Source organism: Perca flavescens, chromosome 13 (assembly GCF_004354835.1).
Source record: "Perca flavescens isolate YP-PL-M2 chromosome 13, PFLA_1.0, whole genome shotgun sequence".
Taxonomy (NCBI): Eukaryota; Metazoa; Chordata; class Actinopteri; order Perciformes; family Percidae; genus Perca; species Perca flavescens.
Window position 1 is genome coordinate 28,607,560 of NC_041343.1, and position 22,787 is coordinate 28,630,346.

A 22,787-nucleotide genomic window follows, 5' to 3' on the forward strand; every position below is an offset into this window, starting at 1 on the left:
CTCCTCACTATCAGCTAGCTGCCTGTCCCCTGAACACACTGTAAAAAACATCTCCTCACTATCAGCTAGCTGCCTGTCCCCTGAACACACTGTAAAAAACATCTCCTCACTATGTGCTAGCTGCCTGTCCCCTGAACACACTGTAAAAAACATCTCCTCACTATGTGCTAGCTGCCTGTCCCCTGAACACACTGTAAAAAACATCTCCTCACTATCAGCTACCTGCCTGTCCCCTGAACACACTGTAAAAAACATCTCCTCACTATCAGCTACCTGCCTGTCCCCTGAACACACTGTAAAAAACATCTCCTCACTATCAGCTACCTGCCTGTCCCCTGAACACACTGTAAAAAACATCTCCTCACTATGTGCTAGCTGCCTGTCCCTGAACACACTAAAAAACATCTCCTCACTATCAGCTACCTGCCTGTCCCCTGAACACACTGTAAAAAACATCTCCTCACTATGTGCTAGCTGCCTGTCCCTGAACACACTAAAAAACATCCTGGCCAACCTGCACCACCAAACGTTACAAACAGCCTTCCAGCCAATAACCGACAAGAAGGATTTGGGGGTGGGGGTTGGGGGGGTCAGTGCGCAGAAGGGAGGGAGACGGGACAGGAGGAGGAAGGGGGGAGCTAGCCTCGTTTTGTTTGAAAATATTTTGAACGTCAACAAGAGGTGCCGTCACCCAACGTAGCTTAGAGCACCTTTAAAGCCACATATGGATTTAAAAAAAGTCTGACTAAAATAATTGACGAGACGCTCAGAGATCTACATTTGCTATGTAGCTTTATGTTGAACCAAGAAATGAAAGAACGAGGCCAGTACAAGGCTTATTTCATAACTTCTTTTCTTATATATGTATGTATATATATATATATATATATACATACATACAGGTCAATGGTGGAGATCTAACACACACACAAACATTGCTTGTCTGGCAACTGTAAAAAGGCATTAGTCAGGGACAAGTGGCTTTCACGGGCACCAAACCATTCCTTAAAAATATCTCCAAAGAAATACACTCTAAGGCATCGGCAGATAACACAGAGACAATATTAAGCTTGAAGACAGAGCGAAAACACATGTAGCAAGAACACATACTCAAGTGCAAGCGTCCGATCAAATACTTTTCGTTTCCCCTCGACAGAGAGTCAAGATGAGGAGGAAAAGAGGAGTTAACACCCCCCACTCTCCTTGTCCTTGTCCTCAACGTTTGTGCGTCACAGAACAGGATATAAATAAAGACTACAGAGCACCGCATACACACCGGAGCAAACCTAGAGCTCTCTTTGCATTCAGACCGCCAGCCCAGGAGCGTGATGGAGGGTAAGAGCTTCAGGAGGGTCCACTCGTCTCTCTGTGGATCCGCCTAATAACCCGCGAGACGGCTTTTGCATCCCGTGGCGCTATAAACACTTTTCGCCGAGGCGTGAAGACTACTCTCGGTCAAAACACTGAATCCTCGTCAGTTTGAGATCCATTTTGCTTTTGGCTTGAAGTTTTTCAAATGAAGGGAATTCCTGGATACTCGCTGTTGGCAGCTTCGGTCCAAAACTAGCAGGTATCTTGTCGTCGTGTGAACTAATGTTGGGGCTCCACCAGGCAGCCGATCACGTGGCACTATCACATTTTATCGTAGATCGTCTGATCTCGGAGCAAAACAAACGATCTGAGGCGTCATGAAGAATCTGGAGACGCAGGGGAGTAAAATCCTAATTATACATCACTGAACTGATTTTATTTTTATTTTTTTTAAAGTCCTCGGACCACAAGGAACAACTTTCCGTCCACTTTGGAGCTGGGTGCGTTTCATTCGTAGCGATGCTCATGTTTGACAGCAGAGAACTGGTTTATTTACGGGGAAATTCATGTTTTTTGTTGTTGTTGTTGTTGTTGTTGTTCTGGTTCTTTTACAAAAACGTGACCGTGACCCCCCCTGCCTTGACAGGAAAGCTACAGAGCAGTCTTTTTCTAGCACAAAACACCTACAGTACACACTGGCTCCGCAGATACAACAACTGTCCCCAAGTACACAGATAACGTTTTTGCAGTTTGATTAGCTGAAATACTACCGAGAACAGATACCAAAACAAACCAGCAGGGGGAAAATCAGTGAGAAAACGAGTGTATTGGAGTGAAATAGGTTTCACAAATCCCAAGTTCCACTGTGCGTAGAAGTTCCAGATATACTTTGTCAGATCTCTCGTACAGTATGAAGGTAGTAGGGTCAGCGCCAGTGTGTGCAACGTCACTGTGTCGTTAAACCTAGCGTGCGAGGACAAAACTAAATAAATACTGTCTATATCTGTCTTCCGTGTATAAATATGGCTCTATACAGTTTGTATGCTGTTTATTTATTTGATCTATGAACAGTCTATTTATGTGTTGATTTAGTTCTGTCCCAAACATTTCTCCGTCCATCCAAACAGTGACAGACTGGGCTACTCGTGTTCAGTTCGTCTTTATTAAGTTTCTCACTGCCAGGCCGTCCTCCAGGAGGGTCTGGCGAGTCCGCACAGCATTCTGGGATGGGAGAAAAAACGTGCTCTGGTTTATCGCCATTTCTTTAAACCAATCACAATCGTCTTGGTCGGAGCTGAGCTCCGCACGGAGCAACGCTGCCGCTGCAAAATAGTCTTGGGAAGGAACTTGTTTTGGTGGAACACGTGTACGTTTAAAAGTAGTTTTAGTCGTGCAACAGAAAACTCTGATTGGACAGATAGCCTAGCTAGCTGTCTGGATTTACCCTGCAGAGATCTGAGGAGCAGTTAACCATAGTCCTCACAAATCTACCGGAGGTTAGAGCGCCAACACAGAGGAAGAGGAGGGTAATGGATATCTGAAAAGAGGGACATCCGGCAGAATTTCCGGCAGCACCGGAGCAATCCCAAAAGTGGAACATCGTGGACATACAGTAGATTACCGCTGTAGTGAGTGTGAGGCCTCGTTGCTTTTAGTTGTAATAATAATCCACTGTGCGTCACTCCTCTTCTTCGTCCTCTTCCTCCTCGTCCTCTTCCAGGTATTCCATCACCGTCTCTCCATCCTCTTCGTGAGCACCTGATTTCTGCCTCCCCACCTCACCATCTTCCTCTGACTCTTCCTCCACTTCCTCCAGCTCCTCCTCTTCGACATCCCTCTCCTCCTCATACGAGGAGATGGGCGAGTAGTGCGGGAGGTCGTACGCCAGCGGGCTGCTGGGAGCGTCATAGCTGCCGGGCGGAGGCGAGGAGGCGGGCGCTGCCACGGGAATCGTGATGGCTACCGGGAGGGAAAAAGCAGGAAGCGGCTCGGTGGCAGCCGCCCCGGCGCCGGCGCTGACCTCCGGGAGCTTCCTGCTCGGGTTTGGACCGGCAGCGGTGCCGTTAGCAGCAGACGCAGCGGTAACGGGGGGGATGACGGCCATGCCCAGCCCCGAGGTCAGGGCTCCGGGCTCGGCCGTGTACTCGCGGATCTCCCCCGGCTCCAGCGGGTCGGGCCCGCAGGGGTCGTGTTCGCTGCAGCACAGCTTGCCGTCCAGCTTGGAGATGAAGAGCAGGCCGTCGCGGTGCTGGTTGCAGAAGGAGCTGGGGCACATCTCGCAGAATGAAGCCGCCTCCTTATTACAGATGTCGCACTGGTGCCACGGACACTCCCAACGACCTGCGGTGAACACACAGACAGGAACTTCAAGGAAATTGTAAAAAAATGACTTAAATGTTAGATTATAGAATATCAAAACACTCTAGAAGGTATTTCAACATTTTTAAAGTGCCCATATTACGCTCATTATCAGGTTCATGATTGTATTTTGAGGTTGTACCAGAATAGGTTTACATGGTTTAATTTTCAAAAAAACACCATGTTTTTTGTTGTACTGCACATTGCTGCAGCTCCTCTTTTCACCCTGTGTCAGGTCTCCGTTTTAGCTACAAAGTGAGGCCTCACACTGCTGTAACATCTTTGTTGGAAGTCGCACATGCGCAGTAGCGAGGTAAACATTACATCAGATAGCTAGCGGTTTGTTTCTCCAACTTCAGTCAGTACGAGGCAGGATTAGCCGGGAGACTTCAACTAAATGAGGGCGCACTTCCAACTTTGCGTGGAATACCTGCAGAACAGGGACATGGAAGTAGTTCTTTTGTAGATTATGGTGAACTAGTGTGTGTTGTAGCAGTGTTTTGCCATTCAAAACGAGCTAGCATGCTACGGTTAGCCACTTTGTTTCGGCTAGTGACGTAGAAAGCCGTGCAGATTTGGACCAGCTCACCCGGAGACTGAAGGCAGGACACATTCAGAAACCGTATCTCACTCAGAACACCATGGGTGATTTTTTTTCTCCAAGTTTGTATGCGTGTGGAAGCAACAGAGACACAAAATAACACCCCAAATCAAATCAAAAAGTGATTTCTTTTCATAATATGGGCACTTTAAAGCACATAAAGCCAGTGGTGAAAAAGCAACTCAAGTATTTACTCAAGTACTGTGCTTCAGCTCCACGACATTTCAGAAGTGAACAGTGTTCTTCCACCATTTCTACATGCATTTGAAAACGTGAGGGAGGTAAAATGGTAAAAATGACCACTTGGTAGTACTACAACCACACTGTAAAAAAAAAAAAAGTTAAGTAAATGTACTTAAAAGTATCAAAAGTAAAAGAACTGGCCCCATTACAAAGGTCAACAACAAAAGGCTATGCAGTCTACTGACTTTTTCCACTAGGCAAATGTTTGGCTTTTTTGGGATCAAGGTCATCAATCCAACAATAAAAGTCACATGGCACAATCTTGTAATGGAGTGTATTCCCAATGAATACATTACATGTATGCTTTACTCATCACTGAAAACATTCTATAAAGTTACTTGGAAAGTATTGGACGCTCTCTGTAATCTTCCATATTACAAGGGTTTCCTAATACAATCTAGCCTATGTTTGTATGTAAAAAATTGTGATCTTGTAGCATTACATTACATTACATGTCACTTAGCTGACACTTTTATCCAAAGCAACTTACAATTGCTATTTATGTCAGAGGTCACATGCCTCTGGAGCAACTAGGGGTCAAGTGTCTTGCTCAGGGATACAATGGTTGATGTTTTGCAGTGGGAATCAAACCAGGGTCTCCCACACCAAAAGGCATGTGTCACATCCACTGCGCCATCACCACCCAGCCTTACTATTCGTCTGGTGATGAATGATGGTATATTATTCTGTGGGTCGGGAGCCAGTAATCTTAAAATTTGTATTTTCTACAGTTACTCTCTCGTTTGGTCATGTCTTGTCTGTTTGTTTGTTGTTGTATATGATAAATCCAATAAACATACTTATTAAAAGCAAAAACAGCTACTCCCGTTAATATCCATCTGTATTTCTGTCTTGTGTGTCTTATTTACCACCTGCATGGACGATGAACTTATGTTGTCTTGTTAGTTTATTGTCTTCTCTGTTTAATGTGTTACATTTAACAAAATAAGATTAACAAAAACTGGTGTTTTGCGCTTCTCTCTCTACCTCTCTAGCCAGGTTTCCATCCAACTGTAGCACAAATATTTTCAGATTATCTGCAAATTAAAATGTGTATTAAAGCATGTATGTTTCCATCCCCTACTGTTATTTGAACATCAGGAGTTTAGCTGTAGGTGGCGCTGATGCTCCAATGAGGTACCATTCAACCATAGCAGAAGAGGACTCATCGAGATGAGGTCATTAAAAAGAGCTCCAACTCAAAACCTCAAAAAAAGGTTGAAGAAAATGTGGAAAACATGTTGGAAATGTGACTGACCGGCAGGCCTCCTGGTGAGGTTGAGGCAGTCGGCGTGGTAAACTTTGGGACAGCCGGGTCTCTTACAGGAAACCATTTGTCCTCCGTCTCCGCAGCTGAAACACTCGTCCTCTCGTTCTTTGGTCACCACCACCTTCTTCTTCCTCCTGCCGTGGCCCCTCCTCTTCATCTTACGGCCTTTGTCTTCAGACGGAGGGTTGTTCTGGTTTGGAGGGGAGAGAAGGTTTTAATTGAGCCAGCTTTATGTGGTCATGTCTCAGTCACTACGTTCACGTGCACATAATATTCCGGTTTTCGCCCTTATTCCGAAAAAAGACAATATTCGGTAACACTTTACTTGAAGGTATCTACATAATAGTGACATGACACGGTTATGGACACAGTCATGACGCATGAACCCTAACCCTAACTCTAACCCTAACTCGTCGTGACAAAAATGAATGACACTTGCTAAAAGAAGTGTTATGTCATAAATGTTTATGACTTGTTTGTAATTTTTATGACACGTTCATGACCGAGTCATGTCACTCTTATGTAGATACCTTAAAGTAAAGTGTAACCCAATATTCCATCTCAGCTGTTTACATGGCTAATGAAAGTGAATATTCTACTAATATTCCTGTTTACATGCAGCAGTGCAAAATACAATTTATTCAAAGTTTTCGAGCGGTGGAGGACTTGTCGGAGCGTGTGAACACAGCTTCCCTCTTTCATTCCTTCAAACAGCTTCTTGAAAAGGTCAGCGTAGCGATGTGTGGGCATATCCAAAAACCTGTTGATGTCCAAGTCTTTGATAATGTTTAAAAGTCGCTGTGTTTCTCCTCCTTTTCTTTTGGGCATGCATGTCTACTGCAGCCCTGCAAACTGTTGGCTGGTTGGTTTGTGTATCCAACCATAGCAACGCACAGAGCTGACTGTAAGCCGTAAACAGGCATGAGGCTGTAAACTGTTACAAACTGCAGTAAAAACACAGATTGAGACATCTTCTGAATGCTTTGTATACATGTCCAAAGAATGCTTCTATAACCAGAATAATACCAGAATATCCTACATGTCTTAATCGGAAAATGTTAAATTCTGAAAGAGGCCTTATTCAGAATATCCAACCAGAATATGCCGTTTACATGACCTGAATCAAATTCGGAATATTGTCATATTCGGAATATGAGTGAAATATTAGTGTGCATGTAAACGTACTCAATCATGGACTGAATTCAGCACTTCAGAATAACTTAAATACAATATATGAGTAGTGTTTTATGTGTGTCCCGCCCCTCACCTTTGGCCTGACGCCCAGGAAGCCGCTGCAGTTTGGTGCTCCACATTTACAGACCGTCTTCCCGTTCCCCAAACACTCCAGGTTGTAGTTGAAGGTGAGCTCTGTGCCTGAACAGAAACACACAAACAACTTTTGGAAGATATAGTCAACCGTTTGGACAGGATGCTCCATCAGATGGTTGAAAAATCTGCTTCAGGGACTTTAGATTTTGTTCTTCATCACTTACATTGAAATCACAAGAGGAAGGGATCGGTATGGACAAGAGGGACATTACAGTGACCCATAACTCTTCAAATGCACATATCAGCATGTGAGTATTGTTTTAAGACAGACTTGAAAAATGCAAACGGATCCTTGAAATTCAAATATTTACAGTGTGGCTCATAAGTATTCACACCCATGCTAAAGTTGACTAAAAAGAGGAATAAAAAAATCATCTTTTGGAAATTGATCTTAATGCCTTAATTAAAAAAAATTAGGAAAAATCCAACCATTAAGGACACCAATTTTTTTTTGTGAATGAATTGAGATAACTGAGATAAGATCCATATCAATGTAAATCAAACCAGCTATTAGGCTAACTGAAATAAAACCATGCCAGTCTCTAGGTATGGTGAAGGGTATGTGATGATGGGGGCTATTTTAATTCCAAAGGCCAAGGGAACTTTATCAGGATGCATAGTATCCTGGATCCATGAAATAACTGGCCTTTAAAAATAAAAATCTGCCTGCCTCTATGGGAATTTAACATAGGGGTATGTATAATTATTGTCCCTGTATTTTAAGGAAGAACATTTATTTATTTACGATACATTATTCATTCACAAAGAAAATTGGTGTCCTTAAATATTGGATTTTTCCTCTTTTTTTTTTTAATTAAGGCATTAATATCAATTTCCAAAAGATGATTTTTTGTATTCCTCTTTTTAGTCAACTTTAGTTAGCATGGGTATGAATACTTATGAGCAGCACTGTATATATATTTTTTTGCCATCAATCGAGGGCTGCCCCTCTTAGTCGATTAGTTGACTAATTGGTCTTTTTGGTCTTAGTTGATCCCATTTACCTATTTCCAAGAAACTTATGAGTGCATCTCTGGTAAACACAAGATTTAACGTGGTGCTTTTGGATGATGATTTGTGGAGAAACTCAGTTTTACAGATGAATGAAAGTAATGACAACAAAACTATTGGCGCCTTCGCATGATACGAGCTCTCCGGGCACAGCCGGGCACGCACGCCACCCGCCGGAAAAGGGACAGAAAGAAGAAGAAAAAAAAAAAAGAGACTGCCGGAGGATAACTAGCCAGTGGAGATCGCGTGTGTGCGTCTTTGAGAACTTTAAGTCGTATAACTTATGCTGTCAGTTCATTGTTAGCTGGTGATTTCGTTGGTTGTGTTTTTCACCTAGCTAGCTAGGTTGCATGTGGCTGTTGATTCGATATAATGGCGATTGGCGAACGCCCTTGCTCACGTTAGTATATTATGTGCGTTATTTACATGCTACAGTAGTTACACTGCATTAAAATAATGTAATTAATAGTGGGCTTATTGTTATTATTTGCTAACCTGCATTGTGTATGGTAGCCTTTACAATGTTATTAATTTACACCAATTGACCGGCATAAATCGGCATATGTCAGACTGACCGGCCAGTCGCCGGTCACGGCTGATCACGTGAAAATCGGCCGATTCGGGTCACCAGCCGGTCATTCGGTGCATCTCTAAAAATAATGAAATGTCTCCACATAAAAATCTTTACACGTTTTCTCCATTTAACCTTTTCCCTGTTGACCAACGACAAGATTTAATGGAGCTTGTGCGTGTGATGTTCAAAAAACTGGACGCTTAAAATCGGACTCCTGAAGCGGTTGGTGCTTTGAGAAAAACAAGCCCCCAGATTACAGCGGCGATATCTTATATCTTATATCTTATATCTCATTCACCTGCAGCAACGTCAACGAGAGCAAACAGTCCCACGTGGGTGTCTCCGCTCACCGTCCACTTCTGCGTCTCACAGTTGGGCTGACAGCAGTGGTTCATGAAGCGAGCCTCGTTCCCTTTCGGCCCGGCATCGATGATTCGATCCTAACACACAGAGGTTTACTGAAGTAAGTAAAAGTCCTGCATTCAAAACCTTACTGAAGTAAAAGTGTGCAAGTTTTATCATCAAAATGCAATTCAAGTAAAACTACTCTATTGTGCAGTAAAGTGTTCCCTCTCTCTCTTCAGTCTCTCTCTCTCTCTTCAGTCTCTCTCTCTCTCCAGTCTCTCTCTCTCTCTCAGTCTCTCTCTCTCTCTCCAGTCTCTCTCTCTCTCTTCAGCCTCTCTCTCTCTCTTCAGCCTCACTCTCTCTCTCTCTCTTCAGTCTCTCTCTCTCTTCAGCCTCTCTCTCTCTCTCTCTTCAGTCTCTCTCTCTCTCTCTCTCTCTTCTCTCTCTCTCTTCAGCCTCTCTCTCTCTCTCTCTCTCTCTCTCTCTCTCTCTCTCTCTCCAGTCTCTCTCCCTCTCTCTCTCTCTCTCTCTCCAGTCTCTCTCTCTCTCTCTCTCTCTCTCTCTCTTCAGTCTCTCTCTCTCTCCACCAGATAACGTTAACAGGCGTTCGTTGAGGCTCCGTCTAAAACTCTGCCATTTCGACCAGCTGTTTGTAACATAAAAATAAAATGGATTATGGATCATTTCATTTCTATAGTTTTTTGCCAACTTTACCAGCTGACTTCTCTATTGGCTGTTGAAACAGGAGACGTCTCTTACGTTCTAAAACCAGCCTCTGGAGACTGGACCAGCTGAGTCGCAGCGAAACCATCAGCTGGTTTGAGGCGAGCTGAGACGGGCCGGTTCAGACCGCTGCAACTTTTACCTGCAACAATCTGAAATGGTTTCGTCTTGTCGCAAATCTTTGGTCTGAACTGGGCTTAAAGGAACACTTCTTCCTCCAGTTTATCCCAAACATTAAACATCAAAATTGTACTTAAGTACTGTACTTCAGAAAACTTTTAAAAGGCACTATTAACACTAAAATTTGGATCTTTCGGTTTACCAGATTGAATGAATGAAAAAACACACGGACCAGACGAACATCTACTTCTGCTTACCACCACGTCTTGAAAGGATAGTACGGTTATTTATAACTGAATCATTTCCTTTCTTGTCCCCCCACTGGCAAAAGAACACACACACACACACACACACACACACACACACACACACACACACACACACACACACACACACACACACACACACACACACACACACACACACACACACACACACACACACACACACACACACACACACACACACCTTGTCCAGAGTGAGCATGTAGAAGTTGCAGATGTCGTTCTCCTGGGCGTGTCTGATCCTAGACCTGCACTCCTCCTCGTCAATCACCTCCCCGACGTACTCGCTCACAAACTGACCCTGAGAGAACAAAACGGTCGACATTATTCCCCCTGACCCAGTCCCCCTGAACACATCACACCTCCTGATGGTGACAGTGGGACAGAAGGGCCAGTACTATTATTGTGGGTAGTGAAGTTACTAGGCGTGCATGATATATCGACTCAATATCGTTATCGCGATATCACGTTGCGCAATATTATATCGAAAGTGTCACGATAAGTATGCAATATTTGGTTTACTTTGTGGAGCGCTGCGTCCCGTCCGTTGGCGGTGTGGCTTAGTTGTGTTCGTGCACGGGTCCACTACGTGATAAACCCTATGGAGCGTACCACGTGTGGGCATATTTTGACAGAGTGACAGTGTAAGCGAAGAAATAGATAGAGACAACAAAATGGAAAGAGTCAGAGAAGAGAAAGAAAAGTTGTGTCCTGTTCTCTTTATTGATTTATTTTATACTGTCCAACCAGTAGAACATGTCCTGTTCTGTAGACATGGTCCTTATTGATTTAGTTTATACTGTCCAACCAGTAGAACATGTCCTGTTCTGTAGACATGGTCCTTATTGATTTAGTTTATACTGTCCAACCAGTAGAACATGTCCTGTTCTGTAGACATGGTCCTTATTTCAGTCCTTTCAGAAAAATGTGGAGTTTTTTTGTGATTGTTGCGGGCAAAAATCCTTGATTATGCGGCACGTTTTCTTAAAAAAATGTGATGGAATATGCTATATGATATTTATGCAATTTTATGTGATGAAATTTTGGGAACTTGCAAAAATTGCGGTTTGATGAAAAAGAGAAAAAGAAAAAATGTGATTCTCCCCCCAACACCCTGCTTTTCGATGATGTTCACGTCGCGGAAATCTGCAATTTATGCGGTGAAAATGCGCCGTATTTGAAATAATTTGTCCGACATTGGCTGATTATGCATTGATCGCATAATCGCGATTTTCTGGAGGGACTGGTATTTATTGTCAGTTGAAATAAACCTTGTGTTGTCAGAAAACTTGTTTAATTTGTCATGAATCTAATTTGATTCGTTTTCCCGTAACTTTTGTAATTTTATACGGGTTTAAAAATATCAAAATTAATATCGATATCGCAATATTCATAATCGACATCGCAATATCACATTTTGTTAATATCGTGCAACCCTAGAAGTTACCTTCTTGATGTCGTGGACACAGCGGAGCCCCCAGCCTCGGGACAGTGTCCTGAAGATCTCCACCTGGCTGTACTGACGCTTGGTGAACGCCTGGTTGAGGCAGCGCTCTCCCGCCGGGCAAACCTGCAAACATTTCAACCTTTCAGATTTACTCTTTTTTTAAACATCATTGAATGTGGAGCACTTCTATAAAGATATAAAACATGTTGTGAGTGTGACGAAGGGGTTCCTGTACCTGCGGGTGACACTCATACAGCAGCATGCGGTTGATGCACTCCGAGTCCATCCCACACGGGCTCTCATCGGTCTCCTTACAGTTACAGCGCGGGATCTCCGATAGGTCGGCCGTGAAGATCTGAACCTTTCCTATTGGTCGATTCACCTGAATACGTCAGAAAGTTGGAAGGACACATGAACGTCTGTTTGTATTTCTAAATCACATTTAAGGCTCTTTACTAAGTTAATAATCTATTCAAGTCAATATAGCCAGTCTGTCACAGCTCAGTATTATTTAGCATGATTTTATAATTTTGTTTTAAGTCTACTAATGTTCAGCACCAGGATAATAATAAATAAATACCTAAATAATACATAAAGTCTCTAATTTACTCACCTTCATGGTACGAAGAACAATACCATTTATATGGAACAGTCTTATACTGTATTAGAGACAGGACTCAATTCCTTAGTGCTAATTTCTTCCCTTAAAAAAGGTATGATATGCAATGCTAACCTTAAAGAAACTACGTATAGACTAACCCGTTTTCCACCATGCGTGTCTGCGCTGCGTTCTGGAGGCACCGATGGCCCCCGTGAGCAACGGCGGCCATTCAAGTCAATGTTTGCTATCCCACCACCGCGTCCCAGAACTGTCTCTCCGCTCCGCTACAGATACGCGCCATGGCCTATTTTCACGTGAGCAACGGGGCGTTCGGACAGCCAGGCAGGAAGTGAAACAGCGAGAGCATCCAGTCAATTTACCAAAACACCCAATATCGTTTATGTCTCCTTTACAACACCACGGACGACGGGAGATTCATCTAAGAGGTGGAAAAACACAATACGACACCACAGATCCTTTTTATAAAGGACAACGCCAAAAAAGAGAAGGCATGGAGTTTAATTGCAGGAGTGCTTAGAGTGGAAGGTAGAAACTAGCTTAATACAAATGGGATTGTTCTGTAAAGTACTTGTGGGGACAATAAAATCTTTGAGTCGGCCAGGCAAGATGCTCTGCTTCGGAGACGCTCCCGGTGTGGTATGGAGCGTGGCGGAGGACTGAATAAAACGCAGCACAGAACGCGCCTGGTGGAAAATCCGGGCGATACTTCTCCCTGACCTTTATATGTTTGTACGGAGGAGGTTTCCTGTCGTTCTTCCTGTCCTCCTGAAGCTGCCGAAGCTCCTTCTCCGCCTGCAGCTCACGAAATCGAACAGCCGCCTCCTCCAAAGCTAAAGAGGGAGATCAACAGGCAGACACTCAGTCATCATAGCAGGTACAAACTACAACACAGTGACAACTTTTACTTTCAGAAACTGTAGTTTTGCTGAACACACTGGATACCTTTCTTGTAGGTGGCGTCAACACCTTTCCCCATCTTCTCCTTGCTGTTGGCGTCCACGTCCATATAAGGGAAGACCCTGGCCTGGTAGGTCCACAGGTAGTCGTTGGAGCCGAAGAAGTGAACAGGAAACTCCCCGACGTCGTGCCTCATCCGCTGGATGTTCTCGGGGATCGTTTTGGGATGGCTGACCTCCGCTGGCCACCACCTTTATGGAGCAGGAGAGAAAAAAACAGAGATCAGATTCAGAGATCTGTTTAGCCAACATTATTTTTATATATATAAAAAATCTGTAGCATAAGGCAAAGCTTGGTTTGTTTGGCACGTGTTGCAGCATTCTTAAAAAGCTACGATCGATATAAAGTGATGTCTTGAGTTTTTGTGATAATAATAAATATTTGTGTTTGTTAACAAGAAGTGTCTTGTTAAAATCAAATAATTCGGTATTAAGAAACATTGACAAAGATACGTCATTAAAGTCATAAGTCAATTAACAAACTCATAATGACAATGCTTACATGCTGATGTTTAGGTAAGTATATTTACCACATTAAAGCTATGGGAGATAGTTTATCTTTGGCGTTGTTGGGCAAAAAATCATTAATAATCTTTCAGTATACTGTATTGTAATTCTCTTGGCCTTATTTTTAACACTTTAAATAATCTAGCCCGTGACGGGAGACTTTGGCCAATCACAGGTCATTACAGAGAGAGAGCGTTCCTATTGGCTGTTCTGCGCATGCATTGCCCGTGCGACAGAGATCAGAGAGGGAGAGCTGCAGGAAGAGGTCTCACTACTTCAAATTCTGCCGTTTTCTATTTTTTTTTTTTTTTTGGCATTCTACCCACTGCATCTTTAACCCTGTTAGTTTAGCGTGTTAGCATGCTAACATTAGCCGACAAATTACAAAGTAAAGCTGATGCTGTAAGAAATGGCATTAGTTTTTTGGGAATTTGCCTAAACGAAAGCATGGACAAATTAAAATGTTTACCTTACGGTGGCACTAGATAAAAAGTCAATCACCAAAAGTTGTGCCAACTCATCCTGAGAGGAACATGAACGTCTGAACCAAATTACATGGAAATCTATTCAATAGTTGTTGAGATAATTCCCCTTAAAAGCACAAACATCACAATCATGGTGGTGCTCAGGAAACGTTGGGTCACAGACCGACAAAAACATATCTTCTCTCCTTCTTCTTCACAAGAATTTTGTTAAAAAGAGAAAAACTGACCTATACCGCCCAACCTTCACCCAGAGGATGTCCTTGTAGTGAGGTTTCTTCCCAGCCTTGCAGTCGTTGCAGTACCAGCTGCCTTTAGGCATTTCCATGTTCAGACACTCCCGGTGGAACGCAGCAGGACAGGACTCGCAGCACAGCAGACTGCCTCCTGGAGGACGAGAGGGCGAACTGCATTGTTTATCCGTTGATTGTCATAGTGGGAGTATGTGAAGGATGGCTAGAGCTACATTAAGGTCAGACAGACAAAAGTTTGACACTAGCTGGTCAACAAAGTGAAACATTTAGCAGCTAAAAAGCCAGATATTTCCCTCAGGAGTTGGTGGAGACCAAAACAGAGCTAAAATGAGAGAGAAGATTGGACTTACGATCATCAGGTAGACAGCAACACAAGTCCCAATGAATTGTAATGTTGCTACGTAACTGCTGGATGTGTAAATAAGTAGCTGCTTGCTAACACGTTAGCTGTAACAACTGTAACAGAAAATAATACGTCAGTTCTGTGTTTCTGTCAGCTTGCTATGTCATTTTGCCCCCTAGTGGCCAGAAAAATCAAGTACTTTAAGGAGTAACTCAACTACTAATACCCATTTGTTTTAGTTTTTTAAATCATATGTACAGTCACTTTATTTTACTATCAATTGATCCTGGTCCCAGTCTATTTCATTACAACAGAAGTTTTATTTCCTTTCCCCCACAAATATTACAACTTTGAAAGAACAACAAAAAATACTGCATGTTAATCAGTTTTACTCACTCTAATTACAAGTTTTTGGTCCCAAGACCCTCATCAGGTAAGTTTTATATCGACAACGGTAACAACATCCACCTACCAGCACCGCTAAAGATCACTTATTAACACGTTTTATCTTGTTTGTTTAATCTGTACAAAAAGTGAAGTGTAAAAACAACAAAATGCTATTTTATCGCCTAATAATTTCTTGGTCAGGAACAGTTTTCCTGCTATTGTTAAGCTAACATAGCCAGCCGAAAGCGACTAAGCGACGAGCGTGTTCCCCAAAATGTCAAACTTTACATTAAACTACTGGCTTTGGGCCAGATTAAGGCTGTGAGACGACCCGGGCTGTGTTTTCCATCAATCGAGCCGCGTCGGGCTGAAATGACTCCACGTGCTCCTTAAAGCCGTACCTTCGGTGCAGACGAAGCACCAGCTGACGTTGACGTGCTCGTGGTTCTTGACGCCGCGGCGGGGGGTGAAGTGGTTAGGACAGACGATGCTGTTGTTGGAGAGGACGACGCTGCCCGCTGCCATGCAGAGGTCCGTAGCGTGATAGGCTACCGGGCAGCGCACACACCGAACCAGACGACCTACAGACCAACAAAACGCACAGTCAAGAGCTCGGAAGGTGCAGCAAACAACACAGGCAATTACGGCAAATCAGCCGCGCGTCCTCCGGTTTACCTTTGGAGATGGACGAGCTGTTGGGGTTGGCGATGAAGCAGGTGAGACAGACGTGGATGGAGCAGCGGAAACCTCGGTTCACAGGCGCGGTCGGGGCGAAGTTGGCGATACACTCGCCGTGATAAAACTTCCCACACACAGGAATCATACAGCGCCGCACGTCCTCGCTGCGCTTTTTACATACAAAGCAGGTGTGGATGCCTGGGGAGAATTTTTTTTTTTTTACTAATCATCACCTTTTGTACGTTTAACGATCCATGTTAACATCAAATCATTTTTGTATTTAAATACCAAGAGATCCATTTCAACAGAAATCCTCTAAATCCTCTAATCTAAACCCGTTCTCGAGCAAACAATCCAAAAATATTATACAATCAAACAGAAATACATAAAAAAATTAAGTAAGAATAATAATGTGCACACACTGAGAGTTGGATTTATCACACCAGTACAGAAAGTATACATGTTGAGCATGCTACAAGTTCATTGTCACTATATTATTTTATTATTGTTAATGCGGTCCAAGAACAAGTCTTACATCCTGAGAGTCCGAATACGACCTAGGTTGCTATGTTATTATATAAATGTATTTTTGTTTATTAGAGAAATATAAAATTTACATCTTTTATAACTCTTTTACGCGACATTTTACATTTAAATATATTTACAATTTTCAACCACATTGCATGAGCAGAAATGAAAACTTTTCTAGTTTTTTTTGTCATTACAACAATTTAAAAGGTGGAAAATTGTGAAACAAAAGAAATGCATATATATATATATATACATACATACATACAGACACACACACACACACACACACAGTATATATTTGTGACATTTTAGTCCCCTATTGTGTTTAATGTAATATTGTTTTTTGGAATTGGAGAAGCTCAGTAGGGTTTTTTTTTTCCAGTCAGATGAATGCTGGAAGGTCATAAATAAAGAGATTTATTTTGCTTCCACAGTCAATAACACAGACGTTTGGCCCAATAGACTTGGTATCTATTGATTTAATTCAGTTGTATTACTTTTACACTTTTTTTACCTGATTTGCACTCCGGACAGACAAACTTCCCTTTAGGGGCCTCGGCCAGAGAGATGCAGGGCAGGTGGAAGGCTCCACAGCACTGACCCTCACAGAGCAGCAGCTCCCCCGTCTTTTCACACACCTGAGACAGAAAAACACAACCTACTGTAAAAGACCTGACATAACAGGAGTGATTCAAAGTAGCCAAGTTTTACTATCAATTACTTTTTATGTGCCAAAAGGGAAGTAAAATAACCATTGCAATGATACAATAAAAAAAAAATTCAAAAAGTATCAACAGAGATGTTATGACAAATGCTTTAGAATGTTTTATGATTTAAGTGTCACTTATAATTTGCCAGGTACTATTTTCTCTTTTATCGGGTCTTAGGTCTGCCATTATGTATGCTGTGCACACGGTGTAACCATGGAGCCCTCCGACCCACAAGCCCTACACGCTGCTGGATGTTGGGGTTCAGCCGAGAGTTTCTGCTCCATTTGTCTTTTTATTAGAATCCTATGGATGGGATTTTGAGAAAGGCAACACACAGATAGCGGAAGGGACAAAGCCTGACTTGTACGTAGGGTCACCTGACTCATGTTCCAGCTTTACTACAAAACTTACAGCTTGAACCCAATCAAGATAAACTGCATCACATTTTAAACTGCATCTAGAAAATAAAAAAACGCAGCTCTTGAGACCTGTTTCCATCAGTAAATTGGGCCTTGGCGGGAAAGCTCACCTGACATATGTTCTCCTTCATGGAGGCAGGACCTCCTCGGTCCCCTATGATCTTCCTCGAAGGTAAAACAGGATCGTCACACAGTGATAAGTCGTCCTTCATGGAGGAGAAGCTGTGATCCAAGCTGGATGGTTCACCCTAAGAGCCAAAGGACAAATTCATACAGCAATAATTCAGGGCCCATATTTAGTTCTGATCTGACTGGACCCAATCAAGCTTTTATAGCAAAGAGGCTAAACTTTTGTGAGTGGTGGGGAACTGATATGAAAAGCTGTGGGAGCGATTTAAGTTTGATTTATTACCGCAAAGACTATTAGTTGTCACAGACATGTGCATTTTCCCTGCTGAGTCATTGCTCTCTTTTGCCCGTCATAAAAGGATTTAAAGATGCAGTAGGTAAACTAACTTTCTGTCATATTTGCTGAAACTGACCCTATGTTCGAGTAGAATTACATGAAGCAGGTAATAAAAATTTAAAAAAAAATCTGGCTCCTCTGGCACCACCAACAACATTTGCAAAAATCCACCGCTCCATGTTCAGATGCACCAATCAGGGTTAGGGTTATCTATCGTGCACAGCTCTCCCTTGTGGTGGGAGGGGCTTAGGAGATTGTTAGGGCTTTAGTGGAAACGGGGGAGGGACTGAGAAGTTGTCAATGTTCGAATTTTTTGGCTAAGTCCTGGATCTTCACAGTCCTACCTACTGCACCTTTAATCTTTGTCGAAAGGGCCTCTTTTAATTGTCATCAATAAGTCTTTCCTCCCATAGAACGCTCTCTTAATCTTTGTTTGAACACCATCTCCTGGCAACTCATAACAGGTAAGGTCACCACTGGAGCTCTCCTAAATACTGGGATAAGATTAATTGCCTAAATTAAGAAAGTTGATAGTTGACAGTTAAAGATGTGGGTCCTGATTAGAGCTGCAAAGATGAATCAATTAGTCGTCAACTATTAAATTAATCGACAACTAATTTGATAATCAATAAATCGGTTGGAGCTAAATTCCAGCTCCTTAAATGTGAATATTTTCTTCTCTCCTCTGTCATAGTCAACTGAATATCTTTGAGTTGTTGACAAAACAAGACATTTGAGGACGTCGTCTTGGGATTTCGGAAACACTGATGAACATTTTTCACAATTTTCTGACATTTTATAGACCAAACAACTAATTGATTAATTGAGAACATAATCGAAAGATTGATCGACAATGAAAATAATCCTTAGTTGCAGCCCTAGTCCTGATATAAAATTCAGCATGGTAAAAGACACCACAACTACAGTAAATCAATCATTAAATGACTTTACTGTACTAACAGTTCCTTCATACAGTATGATCAAGAGAAGAAGAAAGATGGCTGACCTCTGACTCTGCGGTGTCCTTTTTGTCTTCCATTTGAGGAGCATCAACGGCTGCTGACGCCGTCTCCACCTGGGCGGGTTTGGGCGGGGCTGGTGCCGGTGCCGGTACCGGTGCCGGTACTGGTACCGGTGCTGGTACTGGTGCCTGAGTGGAGGGTGCAGGAGAGCTGGGAGGCGGATCTGTGGAGGTACCCGTGGAAGCATCTGTGGGTGTCGGCGTGGAGCTGAAAGCTGTGAGCTGCTTACTCTTTGACTTTAAAGATGACGGTCCAGAATCTGGGTGTAAGAAAGACGTGTTAGTGCATCACAAATATCTATTATTTATCGTTTACGATATTATGTAATTGGTTTAAATATTTCATGTTGAAAGATGATTCACTAACCTGATTGAGGAGCAGGATTTGGATTGTTCTTCAGTGTTTTGACCTGTGACAAGAGAAACATCATCATGTCAAAGAAAACTTTCTAAATCATGATGTCGTGGTGAATAACATTTTAAATTTAGTAAAAAGTACAATATTTCCCTTCAATATATCAAGTAAAATACAAGTATTACAGCTGTACCACACATGAAATGTACACACAACAGATATATTGACCTTCTTCTTGGGCCCTGTTGAGGCCTCTGCCTCCAGACAGTACTCCAGGATCTTCTGAGTGGGTTTCCTCTTTCGCTTCTTCTCCAGCATGGGAACGTTTCCTGTGGATTTAATGTCACATTAAAAGACTTAATCCAGTGTTGAATATTTAACCAGTGGTTCCCAGTCTTTTAGGCTTGTGTTTCTGGAGAGACAGATTGCGGTGAGTTGTTGTTAGCGTTATCAGAGGGAATCCGTTCTAAACTTCTGATGGCTTCATTCAAATAACGAGGTGAAATAATAAAATATTTTCACAAAAACAGCAAAGATTACAGAAAAGTCCCAAAAAATGAAAACACATTTGTACAGCAGAACGTTTTTGTTTTTTCTTCTTTGCTCTCCAGTTAATCTTACGACCCCCTCGGTCATTTTTCAGGTAAAACCTTTTATTGTTCCAACTTCACAAATGTGAAGATTTGCTGCTTTTCCTTTTTATACAATTTAAATAATGTTAATGTATTAGTAATAATGTTGAGGTTTGGACTGTTGGTTGGACAAAACAAACATTGTGAAGGTGTCACGTTGGGCTCCGGGTAATTGTAAAAATGCCATTTCTCAATATTTTCACTATTATAAATAAATAAATAATCAGCAGATGAATCCATTTCCTGTTTCAACATGGCAATACATGCATAAAGCGAGGACAATAAAGAAATTTTTTTTCCCCCAGTTTGGTGTGGAAGATTTGGACCAGGACTTATCGCCAGACATCAGTGGCCGGCCTAATTAATGCTCTTATGGCTGAATGGGGGCAAATCCCCAGAGCCAGTATACAAAATCTTGTTGAAAGCCTTCCCAGAAAAGAGTGCAGGCTTTTATAGCAGCAGATTAGAAACAAGGTGTCCACATTTGCTTGTCCATGTAGTGTATTGACATTTACCCAGAAGACTTCACTTTGGCTTCCCAGACAGTCTTTGTAACTTTGACAACCAATAAAATAGCAAAGAAAGAAACACAAAGACTTCCTCACCGTTGCCTTTGACAAGGCCTTCTGACGGCGAGGGGTCAGCTTCAGGAGGAGGGGTTAGTGTGTCGATGGAAAGCACCGGTGCATCTTGGGGGGTTGTGTTTTCAGTGCTGGGAATTTGCAGTTCAGAGGGCGTTGTTGCAGCAATTTCCTCAGGAGGTGGCGTCTGTATTTCAGGAAGCAAGCTCAAGGATGGGTGGTTGTGTGTGCTGTTGTCCGATCCCGGGGGTTCGGACATGGACGAAATGGGCTGAGTGGCCTGAGAAAACAAATGACGTGATGTCATTGTCAATCAGTGATACAAGCTTCATGTGTGGCTGAAAAACAAGTGATACTGGATGCTTAATACCATATGCATATATAACAACATGTAATTATTAGGAGTATAACGGTACATGTACTCGTACCGGACCGTTTCGGTACGGGACTTTCTGAACGGTAGGTCTACAGGATTTTCGGAAATGTACACAGAATGCAATCTTCAGAAATTATTAGGCTTGTTTTGCGTGTGGAACATACTTCAATTCCGAGTTCCCACACAAACACATTAAGGGGCAGACCAAAAGTTTAGTCTCTGCCCTGCACTTTGAGCACTTACACACAGTATGCTTATACCAGCCAAGCCTCTTGTTAGCTAGTGTCATGGCCAATGTAGAGAAGCCAGAGCTTGAACACCCTGCGTTATCGTTAAAGTCTCCTATTTGGGAAAACTCCGGTTTCCCGGTAAAATACAACGGACAAAAACAAGTGGATATGACAAAAGTAGTGTGCCGACATTGCGCATTAGTGATCGGGTATGTTTCTGACAACACGTCAAACTTGTTAACTCACTAAAAACGGCACCACATGAACGTGAATATCGCTGCTACAAGGAAACAAACGAGCGTAGTGCAAACGCAGCTCAACTCTGCATTTAAACAGACGTTTGCTGGTAATTCAGATCGGGCCAAAGCAATAACAAATGCCATTGGTGTTTTTATAGCAGCGAAGCTACTTAACACTGACTAACCATCACCGCTGATTGGAATATGGTAAGCCATGTTCAACAAGCACCTGTGTTGCTTCTTTACTTTACTTGTCTGTACCTTACTGTACCGAAAATGAACCAAACAGTGACTTCAAAACCGAGGTACGTAACGAACCGTGATTTTTTTGTGTACCGTTACACCCAATTATAAAGTTACAACAGATCTTACTTTGTGTAAGTTTTACCTTTCCGATCGACTGGAGAGGCTTTTTGATTTTCTTCCTGGTGGAGAAAATCTGATCATACTCTTCAGTCCATTCAATCAGCCTCTTGCTTGGTTTTCTTATTCGCTTTTGTGCTGAAAAAGATATATAAGATCCCTTATAATCCCTGTTGTTTATAGTGTGTAACATGGAGTAATATAAACAAGAAGACTTTAATGCATCCTATCTTATCACGCTAATACCATGGCTACTTAACACAGGCAAAAATATTTGTTTTTGCTTAACCCCTTGGTTAGTTTAATTGTCTGGGACCATACAAAGAACTGTTGCAATGGATACCTGCAGTTTTTACATTAAACTTGATCGCTATAAATATGTGAGTACAGTCGAAAAAAAACAGAATCGGTCTTAGCAAACTGGAGTTGCTGCAGCTAATGCCCATAGCTCCCAGCGAGCTACAACGGCAGTTTTGGGGGCATATTCTAGAGAGTGCCTTTGTGCCTCTTAACAGACACAAAATGCAATTAAAATGTCTGTGCAACATGAACAGGGTTCTTACGTGACAACAAGATGCGTTTTCAACTCAGACATCCTGCCGCTAGCTCGCCCTTGCCAGCTACTAGCTGACGTCCAAGAGTGTGTTCAGCCAGGCTTCTGTGATAATGATCACGCAGCAGTTCCGTGTGTATTTGTATATTTCATCTATTGTGTGACATCGATCTGGCATTGGTGAGTAGGAGTCTAGGCAGTGGCGATCTGTTTGGTAGTTTCCATAGCCGGGCTAGCAGGCCCGACCGGCCTCCTTGCTTCAGCTTCCTCCCTGGCCGCGGCCAACAACAATCCAACGAGCGCCCGCTGGTCTGGTGGATGTCCTCCAGAAAAGAGGTCATGCCTTTGCGGTGAAAGATTTTAGTTTATTTCCCCCTCAAAAATAGGTAATTGAGCACTGTAGTGTTTATGACCATATCAGTGACTATGTAACTACATGGAAACGGGCCAAATTGTGTCTGTGCCA

The 22,787-nt window shown here is 42.6% G+C and overlaps 1 protein-coding gene across 5 annotated transcripts in view; it reads right to left on the reverse strand.

Moving 5' to 3' along the window:
• Positions 1-2,724: 2,724 nt before the first annotated feature.
• Positions 2,725-22,787, reverse strand: part of nsd1b (nuclear receptor binding SET domain protein 1b) — a 37,243-nt gene continuing 17,180 nt past the window's right edge. For all 5 annotated transcript variants that reach the window (XM_028594784.1, XM_028594787.1, XM_028594786.1 and 2 more), the window contains 19 exons: positions 21,794-21,906; positions 20,585-20,840; positions 19,576-19,676; positions 19,360-19,402; positions 18,978-19,252; positions 17,616-17,753; positions 16,891-17,014; positions 15,843-16,043; positions 15,569-15,748; positions 14,414-14,570; positions 13,181-13,386; positions 12,956-13,068; positions 11,852-11,998; positions 11,617-11,739; positions 10,354-10,470; positions 8,996-9,137; positions 7,051-7,157; positions 5,772-5,973; positions 2,725-3,651 (listed from right to left, as the gene is read on the reverse strand). In XM_028594784.1, coding sequence (XP_028450585.1) covers positions 2,990-3,651; positions 5,772-5,973; positions 7,051-7,157; positions 8,996-9,137; positions 10,354-10,470; positions 11,617-11,739; positions 11,852-11,998; positions 12,956-13,068; positions 13,181-13,386; positions 14,414-14,570; positions 15,569-15,748; positions 15,843-16,043; positions 16,891-17,014; positions 17,616-17,753; positions 18,978-19,252; positions 19,360-19,402; positions 19,576-19,676; positions 20,585-20,840; positions 21,794-21,906 — 3,407 coding nt within the window. In that variant the 3' untranslated portion in view covers positions 2,725-2,989. The remainder of the gene's footprint in view (positions 3,652-5,771; positions 5,974-7,050; positions 7,158-8,995; positions 9,138-10,353; positions 10,471-11,616; positions 11,740-11,851; positions 11,999-12,955; positions 13,069-13,180; positions 13,387-14,413; positions 14,571-15,568; positions 15,749-15,842; positions 16,044-16,890; positions 17,015-17,615; positions 17,754-18,977; positions 19,253-19,359; positions 19,403-19,575; positions 19,677-20,584; positions 20,841-21,793; positions 21,907-22,787) is intronic.